Here is a 22306-nt window from a genome sequence, read left to right as displayed (position 1 = left end):
ACATGATTCATGCTCTTAGGGCTCCTTTTATCAAGCCGCGCTAGCGGGGTTAACGCGTGTGACTTTTCATCATGCGTTAACCCCCGCGCTGACCAAAAACTATCACCTGCTCAAAAGGAGGCGGTAGCGGCTAGCACGGCCGGCGGTGTACTGCGGCTTTGTGAAAGGAGCCCTTAATGTCAGTCGTTTGAATGTGCACTTCGATCTGAAACTTTAAATAGCATAACAGGTAGAGACTCCAGCTGCAAGAGGAATGGGTTCAAGGACACCTTGCAAAGGAGTGAATATAAAAGTGTTGGGTAGATTATTGGAGAGGGTCAGCTAGGTCTATTCAGATTGCCAGTGATGGGGGGGGGAGAACTTATATTATCTGTAAATATTCACTGGCAGAATGTGCTTAGTTCTAGATAAACATAAAAATTGTTGTACTGTAGAAGTATTTCTCTCCAGCAAAAGTATTGTGTGTTATAATGACAGTGTCATAAGGGCAGTTTGGGCTCTTCAGCTTGGAAAAGAGAGGGCTGAGGGGAGATATGATTGAAGTCTACAAAATCCTGAGTGGAGTAGAACGGGTCTAAGTGGATCGATTTTTCACTCCGTCAAAAATTACAAAGACTAGGGAACACTCGATGAAGTTATAGGGAAATACTTTTAAAACCAATAGGAGGAAATTTTTTTTTCACTCGGAGAATAATTAAGCTCTGGAACGCTTTGCCAGAGGATGTGGTAAGAGCGGATAGCTTAGCTGGTTTTAAGAAAAGTTTGGACAGGTTCCTGGAGGAAAAGTCCATAGTCTGTTTTTTTTTTATAATTCTTTATTCGTTTTCAAATTGAACAGCAAGTGCACAGAAGAATATATTATACAAATTGTTGCACAATAGCACATTAATATCTACCACATAAAATCTAGTGATGCAATAACCCCCCTACCCCCATCCTTTATAATATTTTAATAGGAATATACACATATTATATAACATTATGTAAAATTATTCCCAACTCCCTCCCCCCTTTAGTGTGCTAAAAAAAGAAAAGGAGAAGAGAAGAATTGATGACTATTCACCACAATATTTTGCCAATGGCCCCCATATTTTTATAAAGTTAGTATATGTCCCTCTTTGTATTGCTATTGCTCGTTCCATTTTAAATATATGGCATAAAGAATTCCACCAAAATGTGTAACTAAGGTTACTGTGATTTTTCCAATTGTTGGTTATATGTTGGATGGCAACCCCTGTCATAACTAATAAAAGCTTGTTGTTCTTTGATGATATTTGACTCTTTTTCCTCATCATCATGCCAAATAGCACTGTATCCTAAGATATCGTAACAATAGTCTGTTATTGAGAAAGACATGGAGGAAGCCACTGCTTGCCCTGTATTGGTAGCATGGAATATTGCTACACCTTGGGTTTTGGTCAAATACTAGTGACATGGGTTAGAGCTGATGCAGGCTGCAGCACCTTCAGAGTAGAGAATGACTGTTTCCTGCAGCTGACCCACAGGAAAGGGGTAAAAAATCAGCCATTTGGTTTCGCCAGAAGTTACATTGGAAGGAGGGACTCAGCCAGAAGACGGTCCTGGAGCAGTCTGATCTTCTGTCTCAGGGCCCAGTAGTCATAGATGATATGGATCATTTTGGTCTCACAGCATAGCTTTTGAGTACGCAACGTTAGAGCCAAAAGATACTCAGAGGTAGTCATTGCTACTCTCCTCCGAGCCAAGAAGCTTATTATTTTAAGGTATGGGAGACGTTTCAACACTGGTGTGTGAAGGAGCAGGTGATGCCAATTAGAGCTGTGGTAGCATTCCTCCAAGCCGGTCTCGACAAAGGCCTAGTGGTAGCAGGCCTCTCCTGCTTCAGAGCCTGTGAATGTAAACTCCTCTGGCTTTGCATCCAAATATAGCCAGATTCATAAAGGGGACACTGAGGCTCAGATCACCAGTAAAACAACTGCTTCCTTCATGGATTCTTAACATGGTTTTGTAAGTCCTCAGTCAGGCTCCGTATGAGCCTATTCAAGGGGCATCCTTGTTGGAGCTTACCATTTTCCTCATACCCATTATGTCAATGAGACGAATCTCGGAGCTGCACGCCCTGTTGTGCAGGTTGCCCTTCCTCAGGATCATGGACGCAGGAGTATCCTTGTGCACAGTTCCGTCCTTTTTGTCAAAAGTCATTATGGCGTTTCATGTCAATCAAGATGGCTGTGTGATAGTTTTCAATGTGGTAGCTAGGAAATATTTTCTTTCCTGCTATACAAGCAACCATATTAGATCTTAACCGACCCTCAGTGGCACCACTCAGGACTCAAACTGTTCATTGTCCTGAGCTTTACGTGTCTGCTCGTCACTGGGTCTAATGATCTTTTTCATAGAGCTTAATATTTTTCTTAAACTTTTTAACTTTTTCTATTCTTTTATGTTTTTATACTTAGCTTAAAACTGTGGCTAAGTCCTCTTGGCTTGAGATGTCAGCATTTATAAGGGATGTCAAAAGCCTTGTTGTATCTCTGGAGATAAAGCAACACCCCAACTAGATTTTTCATAAAATAATTGCAGTATAAGACTAGTAGATAGTTTCAGATATTTGGGGGTTATAATCGATTGTCATTTACATTTTCAGGAACAGGTATCAAGTGTGGTTGCTAAAGGTTTTGGGACACTAAGACAGCTTAAAGCCATTTGAGATTTTTTGGATGAGAAAACATTGCATACATTAATTCATGCCTTTGTATTGTCAAAGTTAGATTATGGTAATTTAGTATATGCAGGCATTGGTTAGGGACAGATGAAGCATTTGCAAACAGTGCAGAATACCAATGGAGTTTAGGATCAAATTTAAGATCTTAATGTTAGCACATAGAGCATTATTCCAGTTACAGCCTTCATATCTTTCTAATTTGGTGCTATTTTACACCCCAAGGCATTTATTATGATCTCTGAATGACAATAGGGTAGTCGTTCCTCATATTTCGAAGGTACATTTTGCATCAACTAGAGATTGTGCATTTTTATAATCTGCCCATAGACTTGAGAAAAGATGAATCATATATACATTTTAAAAAACATTTAAAAGCACATTTTTTCCAATTGGCTTTCTCAACTTAGAACAGAGTTTGGGACTGTGATCTGTGTTTTATGGTTTTACTATTAGAATTGTTACTGTTGAGATATTTGCTATGATATTTTAAGGAAAAACATTTTTTTAAACTTTTGTTCTTAATCTTTCCTTTTCTATTTTTAATGGAGTTTTTTTTTTTTAATGAATATGAATTGTATATTGTAAACCGCTTAGATCCTTTTAGGCTGTTATGCGGTATATAAAGTTCTTAATAAACATAAACATAATTCATTGGGGGAATGCTTGAGTTCCGTAAATGTTTCTGATATGGTTATTTCAATGTTTTCATTTTGTTCAATTAAAATGTTTTAACTTGTTTGTTATACTTTCAGAGAAGAACAGATTTGTTGTTTGGGGAGTCTTCCCATACCCCTTCTTTTTAACTGTTACTATATAGAGCATGCTTTGGTACAAACTGAAAGGGGCAGCAGAGCCCTGTGGAGAAGGAGGTAGAGGTGAAAACTTGGAGTGGATTCCTTCTGCATGGCTTGCGGGCATAGGAAGAATACCCTACTGTCTACAATGACACACCTATCTACTAGAAAAGATAGGTGAGAACCTAATCTCTTTTTATTGCCTCTTTTGCCCTTGAATGCTACTGCTCTCTCATGATCCAGACCCTTCACTAGAAAATGAAAAAGACTATAGTACACAAAATGTTCTACTACCAGATTGCTCAAAAAACAGTCTGACCAGACACTTGCAGTAAAACAGCATCTTTATTTTATTTATTTCTCTATTTCTTCATGGATAGCAGCATAACTTCATCATCCCCTCCTCTGCTCTGTCTGCTCAAAAAAGATTCTGCTTTCCCTAAATATCTCTTTATATAACTTTATCTGAATACCCCAGTTATTGGCGTGCTCCCTTGCAGCCAGTTCCCTTTTTTCTGCTGATTGCCCGATTTCTGAAGGACTACAATTCCCAGCAGCTTCCTGTACTGTCTTCCTTAAATCAGTTCTTTCTCTGGCATTATTCTTACAACACCCTCTGTGTCTCTGAATGATTACTTTTTTCTTATCTCTGTACTATTCCTGACTGTTTCAGATATCTATCTACATTCTAATCAGACTCATACTTCCAATTATCCAATTTAGGATAATAAGTCAATGACTCTATTTCTGTAAAATAAAAACACTCTTTCCTGCCAAGCTTTCTGTAACTTAGTATGTATCAAAAAATAATTGCAAAATACATGATAATTTTTAAATAACTTTTAAGGCAATTCAGCAACAGAGCTCTTCAGAAACTGAAGGAGAAGGAGGAAATGCAGCCGATGCTAGCAGCGAGGAGGAAGGTGACAGAGTAGAGGAAGATGGTAAAGGTAAAAGGAAGAATGAAAAAGCAGGTTCAAAGCGAAAGAAATCTTACGCTTCAAAGGTTAGTGAACTTTGTGTTGATTTTCTATAAAAGAAAAAAAATATCAGTGCACTGAGTAATGCAATACTAATCCATCATTTTACTTATAAGTGCTTTTTTGCCTTAAATCTCAAGGATTCTCTTTAGACCATCTGTGTTTATCAGAATTAGTTATTTTAGATATTTTAGTTTTCTGAGATCACCACCTGAATCATTGCTAATTTTTAGTCGGAGGGGTAACCTTGAATGGGAGAGACTGGCCTGGAGAGGCACAGGCCCCTCCAAAGACCAGGGTCAGCCAAACGTACTGTGCAAGGCATTGCAAACTGTGTTCCCTGCACAGGACCACTGCTTCGGGAGAGTAGCAGTAGAGAAGAAAAGCTTAACGGTAGGAAGCGCAGCAACTGGAGTTCTGGCATTTTTCCGTAATTTGATTTCCCAGGCTGCAGCAACATGCAATGCTTTTATTAGGATTTCAGTTCCAGTGAGTTCTTGTGCACCAGAAATAAAATCGTAATAAATATTGCATGCTGCTGTGATCCGAGGAAGGTGCACAACTGATATCAAATTACAGAAAAATGCTAAGATTTGAGGTGATGCTCCTGCTGCCATATTGAAGAGAGGAAATTCTGGACCTTTAAGGAAAAAGGGAGAGATGGTGGGAACAAGGAGATACTGGAACGAATGGCATTCCTTTCCTTCTCTCCAATTGTATATAAACTGCTTTGACTGGTCTCCTGAAAGACAGCCTACTAAATTAAAAAAAAATATATAAACATAGACATTGTTAGGGGGTAGAGAGGGAGATGCTGGACTGTTGTGTGGGAGGAGAGCATGAGAGCTGTTAGATTTTTAAGGGGAGAGGGGAGATGCTATGCTGTTGGGGTGGGGAAGGAGAAAAAGGAAGAAGGAAAATACTTGACCATTCGGCAAAGATACTGGTGAGTGTGGGGGGGGAGGGGCAAGAGAAAAAGAGGGGAGATGCTGGGGATGGTGGAACCATTCAGAGGAGGCCATGGTAGAGCTTAGCAAGGAGTTGAGAGAGAAGGATGAAAATAAATCTGGGGAGGTGATAAAGGGCAGAGCAGTCAGAGGTGGGATGAGGATAGGAGATAAGTCAGGGACAGAACAGAATGACAGGGGTGAAACTGGACTGTTGAGAAGAAACAGAAAAGCAGGTGAGGGCTAGGAATGGAATGAGTTTAAAGTAGTACAAAACTAATAAATAAACAATCGATGATGATCAATGAATTAGCTAGATTTTTAAAAAAAACTTTAATTCAAATGTTAGTCTTAAAATATGTAACAAACAATAATATTCATGAAACATCAACTTGTTCTCATACAATATAATCGATTAAAATGTCCATATATGTATACATTGCCTAATATTTTTTGAGTCTGCCTTCAGGGACTTTTTTTTTAAATCTTTATTCATTTTCAAATATTTCAACAAATGTATAATAGTCAAACAGAAAATCTTTAACTAATCACTTGACAATCTTACTTAAATTCCTCCAAACATATAAATATAAAAGAATCCCTACCCACCCACCCATATTAATAATAAACAATTATCAATTATTATCTTTCACATTCCCACCCCCCCTATATTTAATCTAATACTAAGGTGTTTAAGATGTCTGGTCATTAGAATAATTAATCAATGGCCCCCAAATCTTTTTAAACTTATGATAATTTCCCTGTTGCATGGCCAGCACGCTCTCCATTTTATAAATATGACATACTGAATTCCACCAAGAAGTATAATTCAATTTAGTGTAATCTTTCCAGTTTCCAGTAATCTGCTGAATGGCAACCCCTGTCAGTATTAATAGAAGTTTATTATTATTTGCAGAAATTGGGCTTTTAAATCTCATAGATGTACCAAATAATATAGTATCATATGAAAGGGCAATATGATTTTCTAACAATGAATTAATTTGGGACTTGAATGTTAAGATTTTTGAAGCCCAAGTTTCAAGTTCAAGTTTATTAGGTTTCTTGATTAATCGCTTAATCAGACTTCTAAGCGATGTACAAATTAAAATTTACATTTTTAGGTGACAATACAATAAATAATAAAAAAAAGACTGAATTACACTCAATTTAACATATTCATAACATTAGGTAAGGAGGAAAGAAATACAAATCTTTAAAGTAAAGAGAGAACACTAAGGGAAAATACAGAAGGTTAACAAAATAAATATAATACAAATAGGATGGGGTTAGCTAGATAATAAAATTAGTTTGCATAGGCATCCTTAAAGAGGAATGTTTTTAAGTTACTTTTAAATTTTCCAAATTCCTTCTCTTCCCTTAAGAATATAGGGAGGGCATTCCAAATCTGTGGCGCAGTAACTGAAAAAATAAATTGTCTTCTGGTATTTATAATTTTCAATGAAGGGATAGACAGAAAAGAAGGTGTAATAATACACTGGACTGTGAGACTAAGTAGGGGCTGGCCTTTCTTAAGATTCATCAAGCTATTTAAGGGCCTAGTTCTTTGAAAGGCTCATCCATATCTCATGGAGGGGTGCTATAGAACAGTGGTTCTCAACCCTGTCCTGGGACCCCCCCCCCCAGGCAGTCGGGTTTTTAAGATATCCCTAATAAATATGCATGAGAGAGATTTGCATGCCTGTCACTTCCATTATATGCAAATCTCTCATGCATATTCATTAGGGATATCTTGAAAACCCGACTGGCTGGGGGTCCCCAGGACAGGGTTGAGAACCACTGCTATAGAATACTTTATCTTGTCATGGGTATGTGATGTGTTCATGGCTCAAGCCCATAGGAAGATGCATCTTAGGCTGCAGTCAGGTAGGAAGGCTACAGACTCATTAACTCCCTATTTCAGTAGTGCTCACAGTTTAAGATTCTAACTTTAGTTTAAATTGTTGCATGGTCTTGCTTCTCCTTATTTGTCCAACTTGTGTAGGGCATATGGGCCATTAACGGTTCTCAGCTCATTGCAGCAGGGTTTGCAGAATCTTTGTGTTGTCCCTGATGTATGGCTGATTGAACTACGGTGTAAGGCCTTCAGATCTTGAGCTTGCACCCTTCAGAATGTGCCGCCCCTGAACATACTATGAGAGGCAACAAGCTATTCCACATTCAGGAAGTTAGCAAAGACCTGCTTGTTCAGTTATGCCTTTGGATGATTTTTTAGTGTTTGTTATTTTTAATAAATGTTACGGATTGTTTAGTGCATTTTTGTTGCACTGCTCCTTGTCTTTGAAAAAGGCAGATAAATAAATCCAGCTTAGCATCCCTGTCCTTTCCACATGCTGAGGCATGCTTTCTACCACTTGCAGCAACCACTGTGCTTGCTGGCTGTCAAACCACTTGTCAGTTCTGCCACCCTTCTGCCTCCATCTGATAGCTGACATTCAGACATTGCTCTCACCCTGCTCCTGTGTACCTTTTAAGCAAGTCAGGTGGTGAATTATTAAAGGAAAAAGCTTGCTAATGATCTTGCTTATGCATGCACTATAAACCCTGATATTTCTGACACTCTGATAGTTTTGCATCTGCTCTTATCATTTGACCTGCTTTATTCTGTCCACACATCAGAAATCATCAAAGCAATCGCGTAAATCTTCAGGAGATGAAGGAGACAAAGACAGCAAAGATGAAGGAAATAAGAGTGGATCTGAGGCTGGAGATGCAGGCAATGACACAAGAAACGCGTCAGAGATGCAGAAAACCAGTGCAGGGGTAATTCTAATATCATTCTTGTAAATCATTGAGCTGCAGTCCTACAAGCAAGTGAAGACTATGCACTTAAATAATACTATTTTTGCTGCACAAGTAAACGTGTCCTACAAGGACTGTATTGCCTTATCAGCTTATAGTGTCACTTCCTGTAGATATTATTATTAATACTATACATAATGAAGCTCCTAGTCTTTTCATAATTATAGTTGGTTTACAAATCTTCCAGTGTTTCACAGTAAAAATGAGTTTGCAACCAGATTTCTCCTTTGTGTTGCAGTGGAACATTCCATTCCACTGTATAAGGCAGGAGTCCTTGAGGACTGCTAATCAGTTCAATTTTCAGGTTATTCCTAATGAATATGCAAAAGAGAGATCTGCATATAATGGACGCAGTGGGCATGCAAATCTGTAAACCCTTGTGGTCCTCGAGGATCAGAGTTTGAGACTGCTGGTAGTAAATACTGTTGGTAGTAAAAGAGGTAAGGAAAATTCAGCCAGCCAGGTGATCTTGTTGACTGAAACTCTTCTGGTATTTAGTAATATGCACTATGCAAATATTGCATACATTTGCTTTGGAAATTATACCCCCCTCCAAAAAAAAAACAAAACCAAAAACCCCCCAAAAAACTAAGGTTGATATTCAAAGTGTTTTTAACCAGCCAGAAATGGCTCTTGGCCGGTTAAATTGCTTGTTCAGGGCATCTGTTGATATTGAGCAACATTTAATCAGTTAGTGCCACTGAATATCACCTATAGAGCACTACACTCAAACCAGCTTATTTTGTGGACAGTCTGGGGGCAGAGTTGGCACGTATGTGGTTAAGTGCTGATATTCAGCACTTAACTGCCTCATTTTAGTGGTCAAATAGGACTGCTTTTTATGCAGCCCTATCTTTAGCCAATGTCACTTATGTGGCTAAATGCTAAATATTGCACTTAATTGCGTAAGAGAGAGCTGGCTGCGTAAATCCAAATATTCAGTGCCAGTGCCAAAACATGGCCTGACATTGAATATCTGAGAATAATGCCAGCTAAAAAACGCTCACTGCTGCCAGTTGAATATCGATCCATATGTGTACAGAAGTACATTAGCTCTTAAGTGTGCAGAATTATTATGAGTTAAAAATATTTGCATACTTCAAAGGCCTAAAGTATGTGAATAAATTCAAAGCCTACCTCAAACATCTCTTCAGACAGTGCATACAGTTTTGTATTCATAGGCCACATACGTGTAACCTTACCCGGTTTCTTTAGGCAGAGCTCTGCATTACTCATAGAAATGTCTTGGAAATTATGCTCTGTCTGGGGAGCGTTGCTACGATGTCGACCAAGATGGCTGCATGCTAGTGTAGCTCTGAGCTGCCCTGGCACTTAAAGCGATTTAACAGCGAGTATAGCAACTCCTCACTAATATAGTGTGGAGTTTAGAGCGTGGCAACGATTTGGCTAGTAATTTCTGATGAGTATTCGAGTCCTACGTTTGAATTTGTCAAGTTTTGCCTACGCAGTGGTGGAGAGGCCTGCAAAACATGCACCCCTTCCCTGCTCCCCCTCTCCTGCAGTAGGCCAGCCATCAGTAGCGTTTCTCATCCTCCCTCCCCTCTCCTCCCGAGTCTCACACATCGATTGGCAGGTAGCTACATCAGCAATGGGTAAAATTGGTGCTGCAAATTAAACCGCCACAGATTCCACCGCCGTGCACGTGACACACATAGAACATGGCTACGGAAGCACAAATCACGTTGGCGGGGATCACGCCGTTTCAATGACGCTTGCGCGGGTAAGGGTTTTATTAGATTAGATTAAGTGCCAATTGGTGCCAATTAAGCCTATTAATTAAGTAGGTGCCTACGTTGGTTAGGTGCGCCGATGAAGGTGTCTAAATTTAGGTGGACTTTAGAGGATTTGCCAGTTAAGGTGTACTGTTCATTGTCTTTGTTGCAAATTCTACTGTGAAACCTAGTGACTGAACTAGTTTGTTTTTCTTTTTTTTAAATATTTTATTTATAAATTTTTCATTCTTACAATAATTTAATTTTACATAAACTTCAATTAATACATGAAAAATTGTGATTACAAGTAATTCATCTTATCACATAAAATATAACCCTCCCCTTTCTTCATTTCTTAAATCCATATAATATACATTCCCACCCTTCCCCAATCTAATATATCCATTACTAATGTGCTATAAAACCTGATCATTGGAATATCGAGTCAATGGTTCCCAAGTTAGTTTTTTTAATCTTGCTATATACCGTATCTATACATGGATTTTACAATCTAAACCGTTGGTGTGGCTTCCTTATATGGGGCAGCCAATGTAATGACATCGTAGATAAGCCGCCCCATTAGTAGATCCCCCCGTACCTTTTAAAATAATGTAGCTCTCTCGCTGGCCTCCTGCAATGCAGGTGCCATTTTTTAAGGTGCTGGGCACCTACAGTTTTTGCTTTGAATTCCTTTTAATAGGTTTTAAATGGCATTTTCAACTTAATGTAGGTGCCGGTAGGGTGCCATTTATGGGCCTTTGAGGAAGTATTTTTAACAGTGTGTATATTTTTTCGAGTGCTCCCAATATGCCCATGCCTTTCTCATGGCTGTGCCCCTTTTGAGTTACATGTCAATTATCGATTGGTGTTAGCTCAATATTTAATTAATTTATGTTCACATCTCAGGAGCAAGACTAAATTTGGGCAAGCAAATCTGGGCACCATATAGAGAATCCAGGAGATAGTGTACATGCACACGTTTACACCTTCCTTAGAGCAAGAGAGAATTTGTACACTTTGAGGAATGGTTCTGTATGCATCACTTATATAGTGTCAATATCTATAGCATCCAAAATCACTTGGGCCACTTTTACAAAGCCACAGTAATGATACTGCCGCAGTTATACCAAAGCCCATAGGAATTGTGTACTTACCGAGGCAGCATCACTACTGTGGCTGAGGAAAAACTTGCATATACAACTTCAATATAAGATAATCTCTCTTCATAAATGTTGAACCATCAGAATGTAGACAGTACCAAACACAATATTTCAGGTACTCAATAGTCTTTCAGTTCCTCATTAGTCTGCATTTTTAATTATTATTATTATCTTTTATAAATTTACTAGTCTTTAAGCCCGTTACATTAACGGGTGCTAGAATAGATGTGTGTGTGTATCTTTCTTTCTCTCTCTCTCTACTTGGCCGCTTTCTGTCAGTCTGTCTTTCTTTCTTTATGTCTCTCTTTCCTCGGCTGTCCACCACCACCCCTTGCCTGTTCCCCCTGTCCAGCAGTAGGCCTTCTCCCTTCTTTTTACCTCCCCCCATGTCCAGCAGCACCTCTTCCCTGCTCCCCCTATCCAGCAGTAGGCCTTCTCCTTTCCTTTAACCTCCCCCCTCCCCGACCAGCAGCACCTCTTCCCTGCTCCCCCTGTCCAGCAGTAGGCCTTCTCCCTTCCTTTTACCTCCCCCCCCCTTCCAGCAGCCCCCCTTACCTGATCCTTCTGTCCAGTAGTACCCCTTCTCCTTTCCCTTCTCCCCCTGTCCAGCATCCACTAGCCTGGGCAGCCTCGGGGCTTTTGCTGTGCTGGCCTACCTCACATTATCGAAGTGGGCCGGCCTAGCAAATGCCCCGTGGCTGCTGTGTTTGCTGGTCCAGGGGTGAGAAGAAGCGTCCTGGCAGTGGCAGCGCAGGAGTCAAACCGCCACCGCTGCTCAAATCTCTGCACGTGCCGCAAGCTGCTCCACGCGCCGCAAATCGAATTCGGCACGGAGGCACACAGCACGGTGGCAGGGATCACAAAACCCTAAGCGCGCATGCCGTGAAAAGTTGGCCTGGATTGTTGGACTCGAGTACTATTAGGAGTAAGAAAAAGTGGCGATAAAAGTATTGAGCATTTACAGAGATCCTCATTTGTTCATTATGTAAAAGTTTACTTAACAATTGGCATTAATCACATGAACAAAAGTTTTTTATGCCAATGATGTGGGAGGTGGAGGTCAAGCATTTATTGGCTCACCGTTAACCTGAGGCTTTTTCTTTCATTCATGGTGATTTGCTCAGGAGTTCTGGTGGAGAGACCAGTTAGTAGATTAACCTGATATTCAAAGCACTTTAACAGGTAGGAGAGGCTCCTGCCCAGTTAAATTGTTTGGATCCACCTTTGCTCTGATATTCAGCGGTGCTTAACCAGACAGTGCCTCTCAATATCACTGCCCCTGCACTGTTTGATTAGTATTGGAATGGTCCATGGCCGGAGAGGTATTCACATCGCTGACGTAAAGTTAGGAGAGCAAAAAGGCTGTCTTAGATTTGGTTGTGAAGGTAACCAGGTACCAGTTTGTATATTGATTGGTGTTCAGTTAACCTTCAAAGAGTGCTTTCAGGTATTCCTTCCTCCTCCCCCCCTAAGTAGTCTATTGAAGCAAAGCATAGTCTCGGCCCAAGTCCCTCGGGCCTACCTTGAAGCTCTCCCTGATGGTCTAGGAGTGCATACAGGCAGAATAATGCCCATTATGGCCCGGTTTCAAAATGTCCACTGTGTCCCCTAGTGGCAGTCTCAAGTACCGTGAGACTGCTACTGGGGATCGCAGAGGCCATTTTGAGGCTGAACCCGTGATGGGCATTGCAACAATCAGGTATTCATATTCTATTAAATGAATACTACAGGCTGAATTGTGCAGAGAAAGGGTTCAGTGATGCATAAAATATGTGCCTTTAATAAAATCATTTTGTGATCTTTACATATTGAGAATTTAAACCCCAGGTACAACTAATGCCTGCTTGTACTATGTTCAGATACTACTAATTACATAGCTATATGGAAGTCATCATAAATGAAATGAGGTCATCTTCACTTTAAATTGTACTGTCACTGGGTGAGCTACGTGTGTGAGAGAGGATACATGCATTGAATTTACAAGTCATCTAAAGGTATTATTTTGGAAGTAAATACACTTATCTGTAGAGATTCTGTTAATCCTATGACATGAATGTTGTCACTCACTTCAGTCTTGCTGATAAAGAACTGAGTAACAGCATTGCTGTTGTAATGACCCCTTATTCTGACCTTGAGCTTTATAAGGGTTATTTTCTTCTATTCTCTCTTTACTCCCGTTATTTTAAGTAGTCATTTTATTTCAGCTAATAGAGACCTGCTGCTGAGTTAATAGAGGATAAAGTGCCCTGATTTTGTCCACAGTGAAACATATTCTATCGAGGACTTTGATCAACTGAACAAAGTTTTATATGGATGTTCTGTGATTTTCCTGCAGAATGTCCATGCAAGAATTGGGGTCCGTAAGAAATGCTCAGAGCCTAAAGAAAAATTATAATGCTTAGTGGCACATGGGCAAGAATTTGGTGAGCATACAGCTATGAAAGTCAAATATTGGTATAATTTTAACCCATAAAGCACATAATAAAATTCTGCAGAGGAAGGTTGTTAGCTGCCTTTTATTAGCCATGAGTGAAAGGCATCTTAAAATAATTTAATATGCTGCTTGACTTGGGAGATAAAATTGAATGCACGTAGAAGATAAAATAATAGTGCATTTAAGGGGTCTTTACCAAAGTGTGTTAAGCAGGAGAATTATGGTGCCTTAACTGTTACCGGAAAAATGCACCACCAATAGCTGCTATAACAACTTGATCATCCATAATTTGCACATTAACCCTCAGATTCTATATATGGCACCTACATTTGGACACTGAAATGAATAGGCTAATAAGCCATTAACTAGCAATGACTAGACTCTTCTTCTCCTTCGTCCCCCTTCCTTCCTCCCCTCTATGCCCAGGCTACCCTTTTCCTTCTACAAGTCGCCTAGAGCCTGTTTAGGTTTGTGCAACACACAAATATTAGATTAGAAATTGATGTCAACAATCAATTATTAGAGTTACTTGGCAGTAATTAGATTTTGTGCATGCATCTTCCTGTGCGCTATTCTACACCCCCTAGTGCACAGTTCAAAGGGGGCATGGTAGGGGCGTTCAAAAAATTTGCTTATGAAGCTATAGAATATTGCCATTCTGCACCCAATGCTGTATTTCGGGTGCCGGCATTTACACAAGGTTTCAGCTGGCATAAATACTGACACCCGAATTTGGGCATGAGAATGGACTCAACTCGGAGCACTCTTTATAGAATAATACTCCACACTGATTTTTTCCAGCACCCAAATTTGGGTACCTTGTACTGAATCCATTTGAACGTTTGAATCATATCTCCCCTGTCCCTCCTTTCCTCTAGAGTATACATATTAAGAGCTTCCAGTCTCTCCTCACACGTCTTCTGGCGACAAAAATGATAGGAGGCTTGCGCCAGAAGACGTATGAGGAGAGACTGGAAACCCTGAATATGTATACCCTAGACTAGAGGAAAGGTAGGGTATTAACTTGAAGGGTATTAACGTAGAACAAAATCTTTTCCAGAGAAAGGAAAATGGTAAAGCCAGAGGACATAATTTGAGGTTGAGGGGTGGTAGATTCAGGGGCAATGTTAGGAAATTCTACTTTATGGAGAGGGTAGTGGATGCCTGGAATCCGCTCCCGAGAGAGGTGGTGGAGAGGAAATCGGTGATTGAGTTCAAAGAAGCATGGGATGAACACAGAGGATCTAGAATCAGAAAATAATATTAAATATTGAACTAAGGCCAGTACTGGGCAGACTTGCACGGTCTGTGTCTGTATATTGCTGTTTGGGGGAGGATGGGCTAGAAAGGGGCTTCATTGGCTAGGAGGGTGTAGATGGGCTGGAGTAGGTTTTGACGGAGATTTCGGCAGTTGGAACCCAAGCACAGTACAGGGTAGAGCTTTGGATTCTTGCCCAGAAATAGCTATGAAGAAAAAATTTAAATTGAATCAAGTTGGGCAGACTGGATGGACCATTCGAGTCTTTATCTGCCGTCATCTACTATTATGTTACTATCCAGTCCTAACTGTATATAGTATTAGGAGGCAGGAACTTGATGGGTCATGGATGTGGACTGTGTAATGCAAGGAGTGTCCACTACTTAACATGTTCTAGCTTTCATTTGTGGAACTAGCGCCTCTTTATTAAGTGAAGTCAGGCTAAGTGCAGCTGTGCTAATTGCGACGAGACTCTATACAAACTAACGCAGATTTCCGTGCATTGATTCCAGAGGACATGCAGGGTATGCCCCTTACAATTAGTGCACAACCTTTACACTTGAGATGTACTTTCTGTTGTTAGGACGCACTTAGTGTAAAAACTTAACACACTTTAGTAAAAGGCCTTCTTACTGCATTGTTAATCTAAAAATATTGACCTTCTATACACAGTTCTATATTGGTCTGTAAAGAGAGACCACAAATCCTCATGTTTCTCATAGATAACATGCCACATGTACCCAGTGAAAGGAAATTCTCGTGTTTCAGATATTTTGGGGAACACTGCAGTTTCTTTGGACTTATAGAAATCTCTATGGCTTTCTCTTTTGAAGTAAATCTGTATCAGGCTAAATAATATGTAGGATACCGTCTACATACTGTAAGGTGGGCTTATTTATAGCTTCTTCATGTTTATCATCCCCGGAGACTGGCAATTTGTTCATACAATCATAGGCAATGGGAATAAGAGGAACCTCAAAAGGTCACCTAGTATAGGAGTTATTTCATACACTGGTTCTTGAAGGTTATTTTCAGAGTGTGCATTCATTAAATTTTTGCATATCTTTGTTCCAGAAACTAGATTAATATTCATGTTTAGGTTACCTTGCAAACTATACCTGCCTGTGACCCTCCACAACTGGCACTGAGATTTCCTGACACTCTGTCCCCCTTTTGACACATGATCCACTGTATCGTATTAGGCTAGTCTATAATTTGCTGGGTTCCAAATTAAGTTGTCCAAAATCTTTCTCCAGCCCTGGCTAGCACTCTTCCCAGGGGGCAGGGGAGGAAACAGTTACAGTATATACTGCTGCCAGGTGCTTATGTCCTGGGTTGGCCACTGTTGGAGATAGGATGCTGGGCTTGAAGGACCTTTGGCTGTCCCAGTGTGGCAATTTTTCTGTTGTTGCAAAACTCAAGAGGATGATTTTGGATTTATTTACTCACCTTTCCAAACCCATGCTCAAAGTAAATTATTATAATTAAGATAAAATATTTAGAGACCACAACTATTCAAAGTTCTACGCAGTATACAATGAAAGCGCTCACAATAAAGACTAAGGGGTCCTTTTATAACCGATTTAGCGCATGCTAAATGCTAAGGTGCCAAAAGAATATAATGGATGCCTTATCATTTAACACACGCTAATCTTTAGCACATGCTAAATTGGTGAGCGCACTTAATAAAAGGACCCCTAAGATATTTAAAGCATTATGGGACTCATTTTAAAAGCATTCAGATACACAAAGTATCTTACGATATATGGTACCATATATCCTCGAATATAAACCAATTGGCCCAAAAATGGGGGCCCCGTTTTATATTCAAGCCATCGTCCCCTCCCACAATTATTGCAGGCCGCCGCCAGGCTCCTCACCCTGTTCCCCCTCCCTGTCCTGGCCTAGTACCTCCTCTGCTGATCCCTGGCGGTCCAGAGATGCAGCAGGCAAGAGCGAGCTTTCCGCTGCTATCCCAGTAGGTGGTGGCTGCCGCGAGATCGGGTTTCTTCAGCTGCTGAGCGGCACTGAGCAGGAGCGCGCTTAGGCACTTCTGCTCAGCGCTGAGTGGCTTCCTGACTGGCTCCTGTGAATTCTTGCAAGAGTTTGCGGGAGCCAATCAAGAAGCCACTCAGCGCCGAGCAGGAGCGCTAAAGCGCGCTTCTGCTCAGTGCCGCTCTGTGGCTGAAGAAACCCGATCACATGGCAGCCACCACTGACTGGGTTAGCAGTGGGGCAGGAACGCGGAAAGCTTGCTCCTGCCAGCTGCACCTCTGGACCACCAGGGATCGGGAGAGGAGGTACGAAGACAGGGTGGGGAGGGGGGGACTGGGTGCAGAGCCTGACAGGGCAGGGCACTTGACTATTAAGCTGCCCGACTTGTATTCAAGTCAACCATTTTTCCTCTTTTTTTAGGGGGGGAATGGGGGTCTTGACTTATATTTGGATTACTTATATTCGAGTATATATGCTACTTACCGAAAACAATTGTGAAAATACAACATAAAAATTATCCCTCATCAAAGTACAACCCTCGGTTGCCAAATGCATGGCTAATAAATAGCCTCTTGCACTGTTTTGTGAAGGTACAATAGTCTTCTAACATTCTGAGATTATCTGGCAATTTGTTCCATTCAAAAGACCTAGCTAGGGAAAATAGGTAAATCTGTGCACCAGATAACGTGCAGTTTAAAGGCCTCATGTATTAATGCACGTTAATGTCAGCAAGATAGGCATTTATTTTATAAAGAGGACCCAATATAAATAATGGAGCTTGCATTGAACAGTGTGTTTAACACAGGTTAGAAACATAGAAAAAGACGGCAGAAAAGGGCTATAGCCCACCAAATCTGCCCATTCCAAATACTCGCCCTCTGGTTTCACTCCCCTAGGGATCCCATGTGAATATCCCATCTTCTCTTAAAGTCCGACACGCTGTTGGCCTCAATCACCTGCAGTGGAAGTTTGTTCCAATGATCCACCACTCTTTCAGTGAAGAAGTATTTTCTGGAGTCGCTATAGCACTTCCCTCCCCTGATTTTCAGCGGATGCCCCCTGGTGGTCGAGGATCCCGTGAAGTAGAAGATATCTTCTTCCGACTCGATACGGCCCGTCATGTACTTAAACGTTTCAATCATATCACCCCGCTCTCTTCGTTCCTCAAGTGAGTACAGCCTCAGTTTATTCAGTCTTTCTTCATACGTGAGATCCTTGAGCCCCAAGACCATCTTAGTGGCCATTTGCTGAACCGACTCGATTCTCAGCACATCCTTCCGGTAGTGTGGTCTCCAGAATTGAACGCAATACTCCAAGGGAGGCCTCACCATGGACCTGTACAGTGGCATCATAACTTCAGGTCTCCTGCTGACAAAACCTCTACGGATACAACCCATCATTTGCCTTGCCCTGGAGGTAGCTTTCTCCACTTGATTTGCGACCTTCATGTCATCACTAATGATCACCCCTAGATCACGTTCCGTCGTGGTCCTGGCCAAGATCTCACCATTTAGTATGTAAGTTCGGTGCGGGTTTTTCTTACCCAGGTGCATTACCTTACACTTTTAACATTGAAGCCTAGTTGCCATGTTGCCGACCACCGTTCAAGCAGTAGTAGATCTTGCGTCATATCAGGCAAAATGCTTTTACCTACTATGTTGCAAAGTTTGGCGTCATTGGCGAACATTGATACCTTTCCTCTAAGTCCTTGGGTCATATCTCTTATGAATAAGTTGAATAGAATCGGGCCCAAGACCGAGCCTTGCGGCACTCCACTGATCACGCCTGACGTTTTGGATGGGGTACCGTTTACCACCACCCTCTGAAGTCTACCACTCAGCCAGTCCTCAACCCATGTAGTTAGAGTGTTCCCTAACCCTATTGATTTCAGTTTGGAGGGTAAATTGATTTGTCCAGGATTATGAGAAGTGTTGGGGGGAGAAAGATTTGAACCTTAACTTCCCAGGTATTCATTTATCTCACTACCTCAAGCACAAGGCTATTCCTGTACTTTAGGACACGGATAGGTATCAAGGAGTTTAATGTGCTTAAAGCACCAGTACTATCAAAATAAAAATCAAATGTAACAGATTAAGGAGCCTGCACTAAAGGTTTTCTTCTATTCTGAGCCTGATTTATTTTATTGTAGCTTTTTTGTATTTTCTGTCTAAAGGGGAAGTCTTGGCAATTGAGGTCCAGTTTGTGACTGATTTGCCAAAATATGCCAATTCATTGGAGCAGTTTTTCCCAATTCTGTATCTTTGGGAGGGGACCTTGAATCAGGCCTAAAACATCTCCTATGCCTGAATTCGTTTTCATTGAAAACACCACTGTCAAGCCCGGTACAGTATCCTGTTTCCAACAGTGTGCAGTCCAGTCCCCAAGTACCTTTTGCATAACGCCCAACACTTGGTTGGCATGGTGTTATGCTCATCACCTGTCAGAAATATAAATTATGATGACAAAGCTTATTCTGTCTTCTCATTTCCCCTCCTGAGGCAATACTGTGGTGTGGGTATAAAGTACCTCTTTTATACTGAAAACTAATATAAAAATAAGACTTAAACTTGTCCATACAAAAAAAACAAACCTATGAAACAGATGTGTTGAGGTTTCCAAGTAGTAACAAGTTTCTCTCCTGTTTTTAAGTGTGGGGCATCTTACTTTTCAATCCAGTTATAATGAAAAGCAGAAGAAACTGGATAAGTAGATGCCAATTTTTTAGATTTGTATTGCATTTCCCTCACTGTTTCTAAGGAAGTCACTTAATGAGCACCTAGTTGGATCTGTGTGATGAAGCCAGTGCTAAGGCACAATTTACAGCCTAGTCAGTGCATCTTACCTTCATTCTTCTCACATATTCCTTATGCTCATTTCTAGTCCATTGACATCAGCCATTACAGTCAGCTAGTCAAAATGATTAATGTGATGGTTCATTAATAAAAGAAGCCAGTGTTCAGTTCAGTTGTAATGAACATATGTTTGTAGTGCAATATGCCTGAATTATGTTTTCCTTTTGTTTCCAAGTTTACCCTTAACTGGCTGATAAGGTGGCCAAAGGTCATGACAGCCAGCAGTGTACAGTATGCATACGTGATCCTCTCCTTATCGCTGAGGTCTGAGATTCCATCAACATGCTTAACAGTTTCATCAGAGAAAGCCCTTGGGGTGAACAAATGAGCACAGGATATGACTGAAAAATAACTAGAAACAAGTCTACCAGACAAGTTTGGATGTTGAGGGCTTTTCACTTGTCCTTAGCAAACTCCCCCTGTTAGTGAATTAGCAGATCCAGAGAGAGAGAGAGAGAGAGGTGTTGCTATAGTGCAGTGCTTCTCAACCTTGTCCTTGGGGCCAGCATGAGATAGATTTACATGAACTGCCTCCTTGGTATGCAAATGTACCTCATGTTTATGCATTGTGGATGTCCTGAAAATCTGACTTGTCTGGGTGTGCTCCGTATAGTGGGTCGAAAAGTGCTACTGTAGTGTGCTAAGCATGTTTATATATACTGAGTAGAAATAATGATGTCTTGGATGAAATATGATGGTATCTGATTGGGTCATGCCATTTCTGTTGTTCAGCATACCCCAATCAGATAAGAGCAGGGGTTTTCAGGACACACCCAGCCAATGAGGTTTTCAGGATATCCACAGTGAGTATGCATGAGATAATTTGCAAACAGTGGAGATACTGCATGCAAATTTATCACATGCATATTGATTATGGATATCTTGAAGACCAGACTAGTTTGCTGCATCCCAAGGATTGAGTTCAGAACCCCTGCCTCAGAGGAATGTGAGATATTTTATAATGTTCAGATTACACACACGCACAATATTCTGTAGATTTGAAGGTCAGCTTAAAATGTGAGAACCAAACATTTAGATGTACATTTTTAAGAAAGACATATAAAATATGCAGGATTTTGCTCATGACATAGTTAAGTCTGGCTTTCTTAATTAATTGTATAAGGATGCATTTCAAAAAGTAGCATGTTAAGATCTTGTGTATCTACACATGAGATAATTTGTCACCTATATGCATAGAGTTAAGGCAGTGTGGCTACAGTAATTTGCTAAGCTTGTTTTGGTGTTGATCATCACTGGGTACCATACTTTCAGTGCAGAGACATCACAGTATGTAGCTTGATAAACCACATGTAAAATTAGTTTACACCAAAGCAAAAAGTTTAACAGAAGAGCCAAATGATATATGCCATATTGACTAGCATTTTTCCCATAAATGATTCTTATCATTGCAGTTTACACCAAGTATCAATGCAGCACAGCAGTGTATTGAGAGAGAAGTTAGCAAGCATATTTAAGCAGCTTGGTAGGCGTAATGCTGTTTGTTTACTGTCATAATGATTTCTTTTTCTTTTCTTTTCCAGACCTAATCGTGTGCTGTATGCTGTTCAAAACCACAAGAAAGTTACATGTTTGGGTGTCTAATATATTGGATTTGATGACTCCATACTTTCATTGTTGCCATCAACAGTCTCAGTTTGTATGCACATTATTCACATTCCTATTTGTAGTGTTTGCTAAAATAAAACGTGCCCCATCTGAGGGATAAACCTTTCCTTGCATGAAGCTGCCCTTTAACAATGGCTGAGATCTATAAAGAGTCTACACAGCCATGTATGTAGTCAAAAGACCTTTTCTATCCATAGAAAAGGTGAAACCCTACAGGCAAAATGATCTGACAATTAACTTATGTTACTTTTCTCTAGAAATAGAGCAGCACTTTTTTAAAATAGGTAAAGCTTGGGAGTAAGAATTATCAGTAGGCCAGCCCTGAATAGAAATCTGCTGTATATTGAAACCACATTTATGGCTACTCTTTCCTATTTTTTTTGATCAGCTGATATGGAAGCAAAATTTCTTACAACATGATAAAAGCCATATGCAATGATAAGTAGGCAGAAGAATTACCTTTGTGTATTAGAAAAGCTGGTTCTACTTCTCGAGCTGCTAATGTAATGCTTACCACATTATTTGACTTAGTTCTTGGTGATCATGAGATTGATTTTCCATTTATAAGAGGATGGTATCTGCTCTATGCCGATATGGGTTAATCATTCTAACATATACTTTCTTTTTATGTAATATAACATAAAAAACCCCTAGGGGAATCCAAAAATTGGACTGAATATTAAACATTGAAAGCTTTGAAAATGGGCCCTATAGTTATTTGGTTTTCCTTTGGAAATAAATCTAGATTAGTAAATAAGCATTCCAAACTCATTAATCTGTGTACATTACTGTTGTTCTTGTGATAATAGATAATTTTATTTATTTTTATGCCAGCTTTTATTGTGGACACATTATCTTTAGTCTGTTTTTCTGTTTGTTTTATGAATCCTTGTTATGCTTGTTCTTGAAACATCTCAAAGTTTGTAGTTGAAACATTTATTGTATAAAACTGTATTGTCGTTTTTACAGAATAAATTTATTGGAATGTGTACTGAAAGAACAA

At 40.2% G+C, this 22306-nt stretch overlaps 1 protein-coding gene across 2 annotated transcripts in view; it reads left to right on the top strand.

Moving 5' to 3' along the window:
* HDGFL3 (HDGF like 3) overlaps window positions 1–22306 on the top strand; it is a 32196-nt gene extending 9890 nt beyond the window's left edge. The window contains exons 4-7 of one of the 2 annotated variants that reach the window (XM_033920597.1): window positions 4346–4504; window positions 8063–8206; window positions 13474–13561; window positions 21219–22306. In XM_033920597.1, coding sequence (XP_033776488.1) covers window positions 4346–4504; window positions 8063–8206; window positions 13474–13533 — 363 coding nt within the window. In that variant the 3' untranslated portion in view covers window positions 13534–13561; window positions 21219–22306. The remainder of the gene's footprint in view (window positions 1–4345; window positions 4505–8062; window positions 8207–13473; window positions 13562–21218) is intronic. The other variant, XM_033920598.1, reaches the window with a different exon arrangement.

The sequence above is a fragment of the Geotrypetes seraphini genome, chromosome 14, assembly GCF_902459505.1.
Source record: "Geotrypetes seraphini chromosome 14, aGeoSer1.1, whole genome shotgun sequence".
In the NCBI taxonomy this organism is placed as follows: domain Eukaryota; kingdom Metazoa; phylum Chordata; class Amphibia; order Gymnophiona; family Dermophiidae; genus Geotrypetes; species Geotrypetes seraphini.
The sequence above is the reverse complement of the archived record's forward strand: the minus strand, read 5'-3'. Positions and strand labels throughout refer to the sequence as shown.